The 18,080-nt window shown below is 41.6% G+C and overlaps 1 protein-coding gene across 6 annotated transcripts in view; it reads right to left on the bottom strand.

Annotated features, from left to right (window-relative positions):
• The window catches only part of NTNG1 (netrin G1), a gene marked incomplete at its 5' end in the record, with an annotated part of 151,602 nt that overhangs the window by 75,070 nt on the left and 58,452 nt on the right, over positions 1 to 18,080 (bottom strand). For all 6 annotated transcript variants that reach the window (XM_082002784.1, XM_082002781.1, XM_082002779.1 and 3 more), the window contains one exon: positions 15,909 to 16,549. In XM_082002784.1, coding sequence (XP_081858910.1) covers positions 15,909 to 16,549 — 641 coding nt within the window. The remainder of the gene's footprint in view (positions 1 to 15,908; positions 16,550 to 18,080) is intronic.

Genomic DNA, 18,080 nt, shown 5'->3' on the forward strand with positions numbered 1-18,080 from the left:
CATGGGTCAAACTTACTGGATTTTTACCAAAGAAAAATCTGAATGTAGCAGTGACTCCTCATGGATGTACTGGTCTGCTCAGAGGCGGTGGCCAGAGCTAAGCAGTCCTATTCACTTATCAGATACAGCTGGAAAGGAGCTCAGATAGGGAAAGGGAGATGAAACCTGGCTTCTGGCATTGGCCTTGGAGCAGCGAGCAGGAGACATGTATGGACGTGCACGTACGCCTGCCTGTTCCAGGCACCACCAAAGCTGACTGGTTTTCCCCAAGTGCCAAAACAGGTCTGCCCACTGGGTTTAATGCTTGCCCTAGCCCCAAACTCATATGACATGGGACAACAGACTTTGTGTACATCTCTCTGGGTGAAATGGGGTTGATGATACTGCTTTGATATTGTTCCATAAGTTTAAGTGACAAAGGACTGGTAGTTTCAAAGCAAAGTCTTAAGATTATGACCTAAAGTCAGACTAGAATAAAATACCGATTGGTTTTGGCCTTCAAGTGCACTGAAACATTTATTATTCCTGTTTAACAAATACTGGGTAAATCAAAGAATGTTCAGACAGAGGCTAGAGCTAAGCTGGACTGTCCACTGAGGGGTCCGGAACATGTTTTTGTTGTCTATGAAGACATGCTGGGAGGACAAATTTGATCCAGTGACTATACTATTCCATGTACCAGAAGAACTAAACAACTTCATTTATATTTCAAATGTTTCAAATCAATACTTCCCTTCATATTCTGCGACCCCCCATCAGGAAACTCTTATAACTGAAAATTTAAAAAATAGATTGCAAATTATGAATAATGTAAGGCTGTCATAGGGGAAAGCAAATTGTGAAATACTGCTGACAAAAACAATCAGTATATATTTATACTGAAGAACCTTGCAATTCCATCTTGCATAACATAGCTTTTAAAATCCTATACAAACTTTCCAGTTTTCCCTGAAATGTCAAGCAGGCTTCCTCAGCCTCAAACTCCAATGGAAAATGTACAGGCTGTTTCTGTTCGCAAAGAATGTTTGAGCTAATCTGGAAGTAAAATGTATGCACATATATATATATAAAAAATGGATATAATACATGCTCTATGAATGATACTAGAGAACTGATAGATGCAGGTAAAGAAAGAACCTAGATTTGGGCAAAAAAAAGGTCATTAATACAGGGATGTCTGGCAGCATCTATTTTTCAAGCAGCAGAGTATTACAAGGAATAGATCTAGCAAGATTGGACAGGATCCCGTTTGGGGCATAGACAGTCCGATGGTGAACACAGCTTCCTTGTGTTAAAGCATTCTACAGGGCATAGACTTAAAGAGACCACTGTTCATAATGACTTGGTTTTTTTTTTTTGCACACTGACAGAGAGTTGCCATCCATTGAAAACAAGAAGAGGGATTTGTCCTGAAGACCTAACGAGTAGGAAGAGACAAGGTGCCCTAAGAGGAGCCTAACAAGAACTCTTGCATGACACAGAGCTTTATCCTTAATGAACTTGGGCATAATTATCAGAAACCTTCTGAATTATGCAAATAAAAAAAAACAAGAAGAAAAGGATAATGGTCACTTTATTAGAAAATATTTTCGTAAGCAGTACTTCTGGGGATGAGGGAGTTAGTGTTCGTTTCTAGTATCATAGAATCTTTGGGCTGAAAGGGACCTTTTAAGGCCATCTAGTCCAATCCTCCGCAATGAGCAGGGACATCTTCAACCAGACCAGGCTGCTCAGAGCCCTGTCCAACCTGACCTTGAACATTTCCCGGGATGGGGCATCTACCACCTCTCTGGGCCACCTCTGCCAGTGTTTCCCCACCCTCAGTGTGAAAAATTTCTTCCTTATATCTAGCCTAAACCTACCCTCTTTTAGTTTAAAACCTTTACGCCTTGTCCTATCACAACAGGGCCTGCTAAAAAGTCTGTGCCCGTCTTTCTTCTAAGCCCCTTTTAAGTACTGGAAGGCTGCAATAAGGTCTCCCAAGAGCCTTCTCTTCTCCAGGCTGAGCAACCCCAACTCTCTCAGCCTGTCCTCATAGGAGAGGTGTTCCATCCTCTGATCATTTTTGTGGCCCTCCTCTGGACCTTCTCCAACAGGTCCATGTCTTTCGTGTGCTGAGGGTCTCCAGAGCTGGATGCAGGACTCCAGGTGGGGTCTCACCAGAGGAGAGTAGAGGGGCAGAATCACCTCCCTCGACCTGCTGGCCATGCTTCTTTGGATGCAGACCAAGAAAATATGTTTTCGTGCTGTGTTCGCTCTCTCAGACACTCAGAGATTTGCAGGGGAGAGGAAGAAGACAGGACAGACATCTAGGATTTGGGATGGTGCCCACAGCAGTCATGAACTCCTGTCCCCAACATTACCGCTCACCGTCTTTCCTCATCTGTTCTCATGCCTGCTCAGTATCTCCTCCTGTTGACCTACACAAGCCAGGAGGTGAGCATTACACAGGACTCAGAAGTGCCCCCAGATGTTGTTACAGCTGTTCTCTGCTTTCATGTGGGGCAGAAAACTTCAGGAGAGGAAAAAGGCAGAACTTTGTGGATTTTCTGCTATACACAGATTTATCATGATATACAGCAAACTGACTGAACCAAATGACTTTGTGGCCATATAATCATAACACATAGGGAACAAGCTTCTGGCACCTGTCTAAGCTTCTTGGAACAGAAGTTGAATGTAGCTTTCAGAATACAATTCTTTTATTCTTTTTTTTTTCCTTATGCAAATCACTCCTGTGTTTCGTTTCAGTTTTACCCCTTCATGATAATCCCTGTGTTTTCAGGTGCTGACCTACCTCTGATGATAAAGAACTTGATAAAATAAGGAAAAAAAGTCTTAGTCTGCAACAGGCTTCTCTTGACATGCAGGCACTGCAGACTGGGAACTCTGACAACACGCGTGACAAAACAGCCGCCCCCCTGTCAGTGTTACTGGCACCCGCTCCCGCGGCTGCGAGGCAGGACAAGTGCCCTGGGCTGCTGCCTACAAGTCTCTTAGGATGAAGTCCCACCTACACCTCACGGCAATTCTTTCCCTTTCCTGTTTGTTTGTAGTTACAGCAGCTGAATTTTCAAACCTGGTTTCTTTCAAAATGTGCTAAATTTATGACGCTATAAAAAAGTGCACATTTTATGTGTTAGGAATTAGGGGGAAGCTCCTGTATACAGGGCATTGAGACTGGGCTTTATATTCTATTGATTGTCTTTGCATTGCAGCAATATTTGCACCACACTCAAAAAGGTCTCTCTCCTCTTACAGCATACACTCAGCCCATTTTAAATTGCAGAAATTTTTCTCTATGAGTAAGCCCTTCTTTGGTGGTCCTAATATGTGCAAGAGATTTTCCTAATGTCCTGGTATAACAAAACACAGTCAAAATTTACAAAATTCCTCATCTTTTCTAAGAGCCAGCACTAAACCACCTTTAGGTGGTTTCATTTTAAGTGCCAAATACCGCTGAAAATCTAACGTGATGCTCTTTGTACGAAGCCTTTAGACAGAGCATATGTCCCTCGTTTCCACAATTCACAGGCAGGCTGAATGTCAGCCACACACTAATTGTGCATTTGTTAGTCAAAAAACATGCAGTAAGGAAACCAATGAACTACGTTAAAAGTTTATACTTCACCTGATTTTGGAACCAAGGCACATAACGCCTTGTCATTCTGGTGATATCGCTCCCCTGCATCTGTCCTATTTCAAGTATGTGTATTTTATGAATCATTAACAGACAAACGTATAGACCACAAAATTCAAAGTCTGCATTAGGCTCCAACAGTAGCCATTGGAATGATGAAAAGAGATTTTAGAATTCAATCTCTCAATATAGTGACTCTGTACCTGTAAAAAACAAAGTCCAGGTGTATATTTTAACACATCATGTCTAAAACATGAGCTATTTGTACATGTCAGAACTGAGGCTGCTGCAATCATCCACCCGAAAGGACGAATCTTGGAAAGAATCACCATGCTGAGGATTACTTTTGCAGCGGCTAACTGACCTGCCTGCTGAGAAGGTGGAACAATGCAAGCTGGTTTGGGCGTATAAGGATTCTACAGTGCTGAAACTTTATTTTGAGGTATGCACAGTAGAGAAGAAATTAAAAGATATTTTACTTTTACCTATTCCCTTCATCCAACTGTTTCTTCAGTTCCCATTCACGATTCAAAAAAACCCAAAACAAATGGAAAAAAGGGATGAAACCGATTTTTTTCACGTCCAGCCTGTGGATTGGGTTAAACATTTTCAGTAGCAGAACATTAGCAGTTAATAACACTCATGATTGTTTGATCTTTATCTCATTAATACCTGCAACACACCATTCTGGAACCACAGTTTCCTATCTTTTAATTCTTCTCCTGTGTTGCAGAGACGATGGAGCTGCCCTCGCTGGCAGACCGCAATTCCTATGGGACACAAGTGATTAAAAATGTAACTGGCTCCTCGCTGTTCTGCTGTCCTGCTGGAAGAATTATTTCAGCGGCATTCAAAGGAAGGGAGGCATGGTTCCATAAGCATGGTATCTTTATCGAAGCTTGTTAAATGATAAGCAATTTTCTGCATTGACAAAGGATAATAGGTTTACTTTTTCATTGTAAATTGAGGTGTTCCTGCCAAAGGTTTCCACTCCTTCTTAGAGCCACATGGGCAGCAACTCCCCATGTGATACAACTGAAGGATTGATGATCACCGTTAGAGAAGCGAAGACAGTGAGAAATGAGCAGCTGGGGGTATGCATGGTGTGGGAGGAGGGAAAGAGGATTTCCCAAAGTGGGTCACTGGCAAAACAGACGCCTTCTCATATTGCAACTCTGTCCCCTGTCCCAACTGCCATCACTGCACCCTGTTCTTGCCGGCTCCACTCCCCCAGTGGTGCAGAAGGTGTCGGGACCTGCTGTGCACTAAATGGGGGGCAGGAATGGTAATTTAAAAAAAAGATAATTTTCAAGTCAATTCCTGGTTGTGCTTCCATGGCAAAATCAACACCCCTAGCTCCAAGTAAAGGAAGAAGCAGCCCACAGTTCAACAAATACAAAATGAGAAGATCTAGAGCCAATTAAAATGTGACGAGGCTATAAAAATGCAGCCAAGGTATGTAAGGTTAAAAAGCCCCAAACCTCTCAAATGACCCTCCCTCTCCCCCCAAAACAACAGATGGGAAGCATCCAATGACCAGGACATTTGTGTCACATTGAACACTAGCAGCATACATCAAATAAAACCTAAAGGATCAGCTACTGAGGGAATGAATTTCATGTTCCTGCACAAAAGGTTACCAGAGATTCCTGGACTCTGTTCATGTTCACGTGGCTTGGCCTGGCTTTTCTGAACAGGTCAAACAAAAGCACTACAGAAGCATCACCAAATCAAAGAAGTTAAAATTAATATGTTTATGACAACTTCAGTAAACACCATCCCAAAGCCTAGAGATTCTTAATGCATGAGAGAGTTAAATGGGAAAATAAGTAAAATCAGTTTTACCAAATATAAAAGTCAGAAACAATAAACGGTCCTGCAACCATTCTGTCTCTAGTAACGTGCATTAAAATATATATAAAGTGTTCTGGGAACTGAAGCAATGCTTCAGTTCAATAAAACTAATGCAATTAAAGAGAAAGAATCCTGTTTTTCCCCTGCTTGCAATTTCAAATGAGAGCTTCCTAAAACTTGTGACCGTTGCTGGAATCCAATTCAGGACTCTGCCTTATCAAATTCCCAGCTCTGGCACCATGCCTTTGAGGTATTATAAAGTGCTGCTCATCATACCAGCTCTGTCTATAAATGCTCCAGATAACTTTGAAGTTCAGACACCCCATTTTGAAACGGGCACGTGTTCACTGTGAATCAAAATGGAGTCACCAAATGTGCAGCCTTCAGCCAGCGCTTCTTTTCTTGCAAGGCAACAAAGGAAAATGTGTTAGCACAAAAACATGTCTCCCTGTAACATTTTTTTAAACTTGGAAAGCTTTGCAGGACAGCACACCTACACAAAGCTGCAGGTTTCTGAAACCCTGTAGAGCAAGCATCTTATTCTGTAACTCATCCTGGGGCTGAGAAACCACCAGGCTAATGAGCTCTCCTGCAGCGTCTTCCCCTGCAGGTGCTTCCCTGGAAGCATGATCTTAAACCAGACACCGCCATGCCAGATGTAACCCCCCAAACAAACAACAAAAAAAGCCATGGCAGCACTAGCATCTGACTTGGATGAAATCACAAACTTCTTTTCCATTCAGACAGTGGGAGCTGAATTAATTCCTCGTCGTCTTTAAAGCTGAGCGCCACATCTTGGGAATTCAGTACAGGAACATATTAATCTCTCTGATAGGCAATAATGCAATATATTACTGATGGGGAAGCCAGCACATCAGCACTGTGACAGTGACCCTGACCAGCAGATGACTGAATGGGTAAGGAGAGAAGGAGCTGCTCTAGCTTGAAGGCACAGCCTCAACTTTGGCAGGCAGTTCCTCACTCTTGTCCTGCTACTAATTTTCCAGTGCATTACTTTGTCACTTGGGTATCCAGAAATGCTCATTATGAAGGTATGTGGCAGCCCCTGATAATACATGTTTGTGGTAAAATAATTGATCCCTCTTTGCAGTAGCGATCTTTAACACTTACAGGGCATGGCAGGCTATTAGATGGCAGGCACCCTTTGATGGTCTCTAGCCCAATGTGGCATCTATCACTTACAAAATAATGTCATCCTTGGAAAAGGGCCTGGCAGCAGTGCCTAGGGGAAGAAGAGCATTTAATTATATTTGTGGACTAAAAGATGTCCCAAAAAAGTGAGCAGCCTGATTATTTATTGGCTGTTCAAAAGCACTCAACACAATCTAAGAAAAAGATCAGGCTCTGAGATACGGTGTTCACATTGCTGTTACAGACTTTAGCCTTGAAGTCAAGTTCATGCTGAAGAACAAAATTACCTCTTACAATATGTGGTTTACTTCTGAAAATGAAAAGGGTAAGAGATGTATTAGTAATGTTGGCATTAGTGGAGACAGCTGTTTTTAGATATTTGGTATTTCAAGGATGTGAGTTTAGCATCGTTATTAGAAGTACAGCTTACTATATTCCTCTGTTAACTTTCCAACAGTGAGCAGATGGTTACCCTATTACCAACCATTTGCATTTAACATATTGTAATGATTTATATACCACATGTCACCGAGCAAAGTGAAAACAGTTGATAGCAACTAATTAGTTGAGTGTGAAGACACATATCTCAATGTATATATCCTTATTGTAATCAAATTTTATCTTTTTGGTTGTTAATAGGTTTAATGTGCAGTGTAACAGAAATACTGATGGGAGTTAAACATCAACCACCATGTCTCTCTGTCATCAGGACAGCATTGCTATCATTAACGTTTGTACCAGTACTCCTGTTACATGCCTGTTTTATGAGTGATGGTGCAGGAAGGACAGATTCTAACAATCCATTGTGCTTCTCCAAAAGTCTTTCTTAAGTGTATTTCAAAGTACTTTATAAATCTTAATATATCAGATACTGGCTCATATTACAGGCCATCACACAGCTAGAGAGGGTGGAAGCGGGGATACTGCACGGCAGAGAGGAAAGACACTGCATAGCTCCCATGAAGACAGAAATGGATTTAAGGGTGAAAATGAAAAGAATCACAAGGTCGTCCAGGGAGTTTACAAGGAAGAAGCAGACAACTATTGACATTTGCACAAACATAAAAGTCAGAGGATAGACTCAAGGGTTCAAAGAAAGAGCATAACACTAGAAAACTTCCCTACAGCACTGGAATATGCGCACGTATATGTAGCATATGTATTGCATTATCCACAGTACGTCCCAAGGCCTGATCAACCTTAACCCACAGTATGAAACTATGGATTATGAGCCTCTTCCTGAAACATTTTTGTTTTATTTTAGGCTGATTTTAAAACAGTGGTCATCACCCCAGAAATGTCAACATAATCATCAGTTAAGTACAGCTACGTTACTCCAGAGTGTGGCAGCATTTCCAGCATAAAAGTCATACCAATCATTCCTCTTTATTAATTGCTACTTATTTAGAAGTCTGGATGAACTGCTATGTAAGCAACTAGATGCTGTTCATGGACAAACTCTAAGGCTCCAAGGACTCGGTGTACTGTAAAAATTAAAGGTAGTCTCATACAGGAGTGGTAGTATGTCAAGAAGTTCTCCAGATCCTGCTCCCTGCTAATGTCGTTAGGATGCCTCTTGCCATTCAGCATCCTTTCATTTCTACCATGTCCCACAAACCTAACCAGGACACAGCCTGTTGTCCGGCAAAGGGCTGCAGCTAACATTGTGCCTTCCTGAATACATCAGCAGCCAGACCTTCTCTTGGGAATGCTACCTGCAGCATAACCCTTTGTCTAATTTTCCCTGACCATATTGCTGCCTGCTAAATTCACAGCAGTGCCATTTCTTTCTGTAGCTCTTTTTTTACTTTTCCATAAACAATATTATATTCTATGAAACCAGAATTACAAGACTGTTGAAAACTTACCCTGTTGTTCAGCCCAGCTAACAAGATGTTTCACCTGTGTTTTACTGAAGATCTTTTGGGCTGATTCATTGGCACTACAGCCCTCTGCAGTCAAGCAGGGACCATGATGATCCCCTTTGTGCATGGGTCACTAGTACTGCTGAGGCCCACTAAACCCAGAGACGGACTCAAGAGTGAAGGAAAGAAAGGGTTCTCACAGCCCCCACATAATGAGACCATTTGACCTTGACCTTTACTAATCCACTTTCCAGTTTTCTGAACAGGTGTCTCCATGTGACTGTATTGCTTGACTTAGCAGAACTGTCCTGCTTTACCTTGGCCTTATTATAGGAAGATGAGAGAGGTTGAAAAGACCTGGAGGTGTGTTTTTTTTCCTAATTTCTTTTAAACAGAAGCTGGGACAGCCTCCTTACTTCTGTCCTCCCTCCTTTCTTTTTATCCTTCCTTCTACCCTCCCTTCCTCCCCATCACTTGTTTTCCTTCCTATGTGAACGCATTCCTCCTATGTGAACGCATTTGAAACTCATCAGTTTAATACAGGTAACTTCACTGAAATGCCATCTAATGCCATGATTTACAGGTTGGTATCTAAAACTAGTATCAGGTCTGGTCTCTTGATTCAATACTTAACTTCTCATAACATATAGGGAGTGATACACAGCATTTACTATAGCACTGTACTAGAGGGAAATAAGAGGAAAGGTGGCAAAGTTAACTCTCTTACTTTCAAGTATTTCTCTAGATCACAGCTGAACGATGGCTCATTTATTACAACTAACAAAAAAGATTAACAGAGAAAGAAATACCACCTGTGTCAAGAGAAAGCACATGGATATTCTGAGTTCAACTACTACCTTCTGAGGCAATTCACATGCTGAGGAGTATCCAGGAAAAATCGGCTCTTAGCACATGTAATTAGGTACCGAGGTGGACAAAACTAATGACAGGCAATCTCACCACACTGGTACCCGTGGAAGGGATCAGAACGTTAAATTAAAAAACAAAACAAATCCCTACAAATTGTTAGTTCCTGTTACTTCTGAAATAGTTGGAAATTTTTAAACTTTTAACATGATAGTATGTTGTACCACTCCAGCTTTAACTTCAACCTGAAGGACACCCCTGTGCCAGGAATCATTTGTATATGTGGTCCAGAAGATCCTTAAGCTTATTTCAGTGTTTGCATTAAATTGAACTCTTTTGAAATGAAAAGCTTAAAGAAAGTTTCTGCAAGATATTGGAATCACTGAATTTATTCAGAAAGGCTCTTTGGATAGCTTTTCAGCATACAAAGTAATACAGAAAGAAAAAAAAAATCTCATTTCTTTCATCAGGGGTTTCATCTCTACTCCTTTAATGTTCAATGGAAAAATGAATTATACTACAAAAAGGCTTGGTGCCTCTCCTCAAACACCCTGAGCCTGCACATGCACAATACTGAGCTTCCTTGAAAGACGGCTGAGGGAGATCAGTATGGAATACTTGACATCTTGCAAAATGGGCAAGAAAAGATGATCAAATGCTAATAAGCAAAGGTGGTGACTGAAACCTGGTGGTTTAAACCCACTAGTTTCAAAAGTGTATAGCACAATTAGAGATCGTCAGCTGTCCAGACTGTACAGCTGTGCTTCCCTTCCAGTCACTACAAGACTGAGACCACTCTGAGCCGATGGACAGGACTTGTGTCGCAAGGATGGAGGGTGGAAACCAGTATCATTTGAACATGGTCACGAGTATAGAATCCAACCTAAATTCCATTTAGGTTGGAAAAGACTCTTAAGATCATCAAGTCTAACTGTTAACCGAGCATTGCCAAGTCCATCACTAAACCATGTCCCCACGCGCCACATCTACACGTCTTTTAAGTAACCTCCAGGGATGGTGACTCCACCACTTCCCTGGATAAGCCTGTTCCAGTGCTTGACAACCCTTTCAGTGAAGAAGTATTTCCTAATATCCAATCTAAACCTCCTCTGGCACAACTTGAGGCTGCTTCCCCTTGTCCTATTGCTTGTTACTCAGTCTTCACTCACTACAGCCTCTTTTCAGGGAGTTGTGGAGAGCAATAAGGTCTCCCTGCAGCCTCCTTTTCTCCAGGCTAAACAACCCCAGTTCCCTCAGCCACTCCTTGTAAGACTTGTGCTCTAGACCCTTCACCAGCTTCACTGCCCTTCTCTGGACACACTCCAGCAGCTCAGCATCTTTCTTGTAGTGAAGGGCCCAAAACTGAACACAGTATTCGAGGTGCGGCGTCAGCAGTGCCGAGTACAGGGGGACGATCACTTCCCTTCTCCTGCTGGCCACACTATTTCTGATACAGGCCAGGAAGCTATTGACCGCCTTGGCCACCTGGGCTCACTGCTGGCTCATATTCAGCCAGCCATCGACCAGCACCCCCAGGTCCTTTTCTGCCGGGCAGCTCTCCAGCCACTCTTCTCCAAGAGTTGCATGGGGTTGTTGTGACCCATGTGCAGGATGAGGCACTGGGTGGTAAAACCCACCCAGGACACCTGTACTGAGTAAACCATTGCAGACTACTCATGTGTGAATAAACATAGTGACCATTTAATTATTTCAATACCTGATGATCCTAGGTTTGTTTACAGAAAATGAAGGACCGTTTTCCTTAGTGACATATTACAGTTGATATATTAAAAAAGCTAATTGCACTTGGGAGTTAAAGATAGATTGATATGCTCTTAAATACATAAGTTTCTTTTTCTTTCCTATTCTCTAATGAGTTCATAATTTAATTGGAGAAATTGCTAGATTCCCTCCAAATACTAGTAAAAATCTCAAAGGAGAACAGGCTGCTTATGCAAGTGTTCTCATAAAACGGGGAGTATTTAAGTATGGTAAATAAATACTAGATACAAGAATGGTATTCAGCTGTCTCCTTAAAAGCTTGAAGCCTACATATCTCCATATTGATGGTCTGGTTCTGAGCTGAACATTAATGAAAACATCTTCTATTATAAATAAAACTAAAGCACTACTATATATTACCACTTCCCTAGGGCAAAGTTCTGCTTTTGGGTAAATTACAGAGAGATATTATTACAGCGTTGTGAAGTAACATAGAGATTTAATCCAATTAATCCATCCATAGAATGGATCTGCAGAATAAACCGGAGGCTGAAACCTGGTACAGCCCGGCCTTCCCGGTGTGCCCGCCCGCTGAAGGCTGCAGTGCAAAATCCAGACTCCGGGGGGCAGATCCGCTCTTTTGGAGAGGAAGGGCACCCACCTACCCCAAACCCACCGCCGCAATGCGAGTGCTTCAGGGTCCCAGCTGGCAGGAACAGCGGGCTGACCGAACAGACAAAAAAGCCCCAGCCCCCTAAGTAGCAAATAGGCTTTCCTTCAGAGAATTTATTCAGATTCTGAGATGGATTTAAATTTAGGAGAGAGAATGTGAGAGCAAGAAACTGTTAAAACTGAGGATACTTTTCACTTGCGTACTGTGAGTTAGAGGTTTCTATTGCTGTTGGAACTGCAATTGTAGCTGAGACAGGGTCAGAAAACCCTGGGGCTTAAGTACAGAAGCTTCAAGGCGAGAAGAGTATAAAAATAAATTCCAAAGGGCTTAATAACATTGTACAGAGGCTGGATATTCTGGTGCCAGGAGGAAACTGGTGGCTCTTAGATCAAAACCTAATCACCCAAAAGCAGTAAGATCCTTTACTTTAGCCAGCTAGTCATTCTGTCACCCACTGGGGCAATGTTTTTTTACTAGCATCCCAAATTACAGTTAATTTACTGTGTATAAATGCACACATCATTGACAATATAACAGTTAAAGCAAAAATCCTTTGGAATGAACGTGGTTAAACCTTTAGCATCCTGATCTAAAATCTGCTAGGAACCTTCTGCTTGACTTCTAAAGAATTATTATCAGCATTTTAGTGAACTTCTCCTACAAAAAAAAAAGGTTAAAAGGGAGCTGTGCCTCACAGCTTACTGCCAGGCCTGTCCTTCACATGGAATCGAAGACAGGCAGAGCTTGCAGGCAGCCCAGGCCATTTCTGCAGGCAGCAAAGTTGGGAGAAACCCTCCCGAGGCCACCACACAGGACACCCTCTGATTCTCTGCAGCAAGGCCAGACGAGGGCAAAAATGTCTGCTCTTTCTTAGTTTCCCATCCCAGAAGACTTTATTTATGCATTACTCGACCTTTCTAGCCATTAGGACCATCTTGCTTCAGCAGTTAATTAACACAAGTGCCATAATTTAATACAGTTAATGCTACTTGATGCCCTTTAATGTACGTTCCATTAGTGATATTATTGTAGTATTACCCCATAAATTAAAATGAGATCAAGACTAAGAAAGGCTCTCTTTAATTAAGGTACTGGCACACTACATCGTCCATTATTCACTAGAAAAAATCACCCTGATTTAGTGAAGCAGACCGTCAGTAAGTTAGAATTAGTTCATGTGGATTATTAGGTTTCTTGAATAATGGGAGCACAATGGGGTTGCTGAAATTGCTAACAGCCATGTTTCCTTTTTTCATCATCTTAATAAATACACAATAGGAGTGGTAAATTGAAGATGAATAAACAGGTGGTAATAGAGGAGGTGAGGCATTCATCGAGAGTGCACAGGCTTTCATCTGTAATGCATGCAACATACATCAGGCTTATTTCACACCAAAATGCAAAGCAATAACAAAACACCACCTATAGTAAGTGGGCAAATCGCCTACCTATAATTTGTTGTGAAGTATTAACCGCTCCAGCATCTTGTATATTAAATATGGCAGCTTTAAGATAGATGCTTTTCACTGTCATCGATCCTTAAAATACACTGTGAAACAAATTACGTTTTATGCTGCCTTTACAAATATGCTATTATGAGCTTTGGTGATTTTAACTATCTTTAACCTACAGGTTACTTTTTTCAGTAAAAGGACTAGCTCTAAAATGCGCCTGCTAGCATCACATCCACCACATATCAAGCTCCTTGGTAAGGTGTCCCTTTGTGTCCCATCCTCATGGAACAATCTAGTCTAGCTTTACTAAATGTATACAAATAGCTAGGTCTCAAAGACCAGAATATGAAACATTGTAGCAAAAAAACAACCCCAAACCCACATTTAATTTCCAGTTAACATCCTGAGTCAGAAATAGCAGCACAAAACCCCTGGTAGCCCTTGCGCCCCTCCATGGCGTTCCCATGCTCAGGGCACATGACCACGGTGCTGATTTGAAGACTCTTGGCGGGGGGAGACCAGAACCACCTAAAACCAGGTGACAGTGCGCCTGCTGCAAGTTAGCTTTGGTGCGACTAAATAAGCAGGGACTGTGTACTGCAACCCCACAGCTACTTAGCAGTAAGCAAGCCCATAAATTGTCTAACGAGGAGGGCTCACTCCGTATTGAAGGAAAGGCCACCAAATCCCTAAAGAGCTGTTCTTCTTATTAGCAGAAGAGTGATAAGAATTCATGTGAATCTAATCTAGTGAGCTACTATTACACATCAGATACTTCTTTTAAAGCATATGCCCAATTACTGCAGCATGTAGACAACAAGCATCAGCATCAGATAAGTTCTCTGTACAGTCACACTTCATTTTTATAGATAATTTTTCACAAGATTGCTGTGCTCCACATGTGCTCGGAAGGTTTCTGTTTCTAATTTGCATGCAATGCACTCTTTTTTAATCCTTCAGATGCTTGCTTTGATAAAGTACTGATAGTCTAATTGAAGTCAGACTAAGCTCCAAATGGGTTTTCAGATGGGGAGCAGCTTTTCCTTAAAGCATAAGGACCTTCAAATCCTGAGCTTTGATATGGTCCCTCTGTAGAGGTAACCCATGTGGGGCCCAATGGAGAAACGATACACATTACATAGAACATATATGTTCTTTTTTATATACTGAGACTAACGTTAGTAAACTATTTCAAACAGTATCTTATGCTGTCTACGATCCACTTATCCCTCTCAAGAGACTTCTGAAAATTAATTTACAGTGTAACTAATAAGAGTTACAATAATTCTTAAAACACCAGTATTTATCTTAACTTTCACATGTTCAATTAGTGATTCTATATGTATGTGTATCTATCTAGTGTGGACACAGAAGACTGTAACTACATGCTAAATCTACGGTCCTAAAAAATGTATTTTGATATCATATAAAAATATACTTGCACTGCAAAGGCACTTACGCATTCAAATCTATATGTGGCATCAATTCTTCCTTTACATAAAGTTAGAGGAATATTTTTCAATAGAATACATCACTGTAATTTGACTCTATTTTGATTTTATGTATCGATTTTTGCAATATGGAAATGCTTATGAACATGAAAGGCTTGTATAATACAGGTAGAAAATGGCAAACTCACTACAGGAGTAATATAGTCACCGGTGTTTCCTATAATCACTGTCTGTTTTTTTTCACTCAGTCCTGTGTCTACAAAAAATGCCCTGGCCTTCCAAGATACTTTAGCTTTTCTGTTCGTTTTCATACTTAGCGTCTCTTCAAAAAAAAAAAAAGCACCTTTTTAAAAAGGAAGGTTTGAACTCTCTATAGAAGAAGCAGAGGAGAAGGAAAAGGTACATTAGAGAGGTGAGTGAATTGCTAATGGAGAAGGTCCGATTTATTTCTTCTGAACAAATTGGCATCCAAGACACATGTAAAGGATATCACCCTCCTTGCTTGAGGTCATCAGTCAATTGCTAGTTTGAGTTGGGAAGAAAATTTCCCGATAGGAATGTCATTGCACAGTTATTATTTTTGGGACTATGGCACCTGATACCAGTCACTGCTTGCCCCAGAGGGACCATTTGTCTTGAACCCAGCTGAGAAACCATGTTTGTTGTATTCAAATCCATCTCTCCAAAACACCGTTGTTTTTTTCTATTTTGCTTCAGCTTCACTGCATTTCAGAGCTAATTAAAGTACAAGGAATGGACTAATCTCTGCTACCTTCCTTGTTCAGGCAGTTCATAGCTAGACCTAGTGGAAAGGGTCCATGCAAGGGCTGCTGTATCAATCACAGCTTACATTAAAGGCCTGAAAAAGCAAAATGATAGAACAGAATCTTTCTTTTTAGTTAATTGCCATCTGGTGAGGCTCCAACTGTAAAAAAGCAGAAAATGTCCTTCTGCCAGGGTGACTTCCTGAGCCAATGTAAGAAACTGTTAATACTATCCTGCTTGTGAGACCTAGGGCTTCAGATCCCAGGCTAGTGACAGCAAACGCCTGGGACATCATACCACTGAGTCAGAAACTTCTAGTATGACTAGAAACAGACTTTTACTGAGCCAGATTTCCAATGAACATGTCTCAGCAGAAAATGTCATCATGTCTGGGGACATGAAAGGTTTTGAATAACTCTAAAATCAAACATACATGCCTGTTTCTAAAGGTATATATTCTCTTACCTTCCGTATACCCTTATGTCTGAAATTGCATAAAAGTAGCGTGCCAGGTGCTGCTCATCTACATATATTTCTCCGGTTGCTGGCCTAAGCAGTCTTATCCTCAGATCCGTGATGGTAAAGAAATCTCTTAACTTCTTGGTTGTGTCAAGCTGGCCATAAAGAGAAGCCATGTTGTGAAGCCGAGGTCCAGCAAAAAAAGCAAATCTGTCTTTGATTTCAAAGTGGATTATTTTACTATTTGTCATGTATCCAGTAGAGTATTCCTCTGTGCAAATGATTTCTAGGACTGTGTGCTGCGATAAATCCCTCACTGATTTTGGATCCATGTGGAAAGCATCTAAGCAGTCCGTGGCATAGTATTGGTAGGGCTGCCATGTTCGTCCATAGTCAAGCGATTTTTCCAGGATCATTTGGTCTGGACGGCCAGATTCAAAAGTAATAACTATGTTATCTGTCAGCTCAATGGTTTTGTTCCAGGAGAGCGTAATGTTAACATGAAGAGGCTTTGGATAATCCTTCCAAGTCGTGGATTGCCAAAATGTGGAGGGATGTCTTCCTTCAAGATCAAACATCAGTTCCGGAGGATGCGCCAGTTCTTGGGTACTTGCATCACATTCATTATTGCACATGTAGGGATTCCCCTGGAAAAGAGCAAAGCGGTGTTACAAGAGGCATGGTATATGTGGCTGTGACACATAAAGACGTTTCTTGTCTGGCATACGAGAACTGCTGGAATACCTTTATCTTAATGAAATGTAATCTGGCTATTTTACTTGTTGAAGTAAATGTACAAACACACACATATACAACACCCTTGCTTCTGTAAAATAAACATTCTTCTTAGTATGTTTTAGAGAAAGAAAAGAGTTTATTTACCCTGAATGACTCAGAACAGCAATTGAGTCACAAAAGACCAAGAACAGCAAGCAAGTCTCTAATAGCTCAGTAACTCTTACTCGTCCTAGAAAGATGCAGCAGCCAAAGAGAATTTACTTTTAAAACAAGTACGTCCCTCAAGAGCTCCATTCACAAAAGAAATAATTTTTAGGGCAAGTGTGTTGAGGTCAGCAGTGCAGCCCATATGTACTCAGTAAGAAGCAGTACTCAGTACACCTTCGAGTTTGCTTTCACCTGGTGTGAAATTTATCATGCTTAACTGTGCTCCCAGCTTAGCACCAGCTTGCCTTAAAACATTTACACTTGCCACCAAAAGCCATTAGAAAAGCAGTGCTCTGCCAGCCCTGGGGCTTGATTCAGACATCTGCCATCGTATTACAAGGTAGTGAAGTAAGTACTTCAGGAAAGACTTTTCATGAGGCACCAGCTCCAATTTATCAGGACAAGATAATCCAGCACTTGATTAGGTGGGAGATGTCAGCAGCTCCAGCTGGAATGCTGCCGAGGTGGCTGGAGCTCTGAACTGGGGGTTGAGTTAAAAACAGCAACAAAAAAAGCTTGCCAATAGTGCACATCTTTTACTGCTGCTTGTCCTCTGTAGCAAGGTGAAAGTGAATTATTCTCTTCCTGGCCTTTTGATGCATTAACTTGCACACTACAATCTTCTGCTTCTTCACAAAGGCTATTTTGTCTGCAGATTGGGGATATCTTGCAGCAGTTGCCAAGATATCAGAACCCGTAGGCTGCACCGAATCACGTCTATCTAATTTCAGCTTTCAACAGTACATTAATATTTTGCTACTTGTTCATTCTGCGTTTGCTCCAGAGAGCAACCACTGCTCTGTATCCTTCCCTCCGCCTTACATACGGATCATGGAAGAAACCATGCCTCTTTCCACTGATGGTCAGCACTGCTGGGGAAGAAGATGCACAAGCCTATACCTAGCAGTGCTTGATAGGGGCATAAGTGTAGCTGTTATTGTCATTAATCAGAGTTCCCCTCACCTACCCTGAAAACAGAACAAGCCCTGGTGTGATAATCATCCTTTTCTTCTCTTACAATTACAGTTATGCTTCTCTCAATCTCAAAGCCTCGAGGCAACTGAAGCGATTCAGTGCTGTCCAGTGCGGGAAATGTGAACATGAGGTTCCACCTTGGCCACTGCTCTGCTCCTTGACATACTCCCACAAAACACAAGCAAAAGGACTTCGCTCTCACTTTGACCTCCCTACTGGCAACTTCCTTTTACCTGGGCAGGGAAGTACTATTTTCTC

This window comes from Phaethon aethereus, assembly GCF_964289735.1.
Source record: "Phaethon aethereus genome assembly, chromosome: 8".
Classification (NCBI taxonomy): Eukaryota; Metazoa; Chordata; class Aves; order Phaethontiformes; family Phaethontidae; genus Phaethon; species Phaethon aethereus.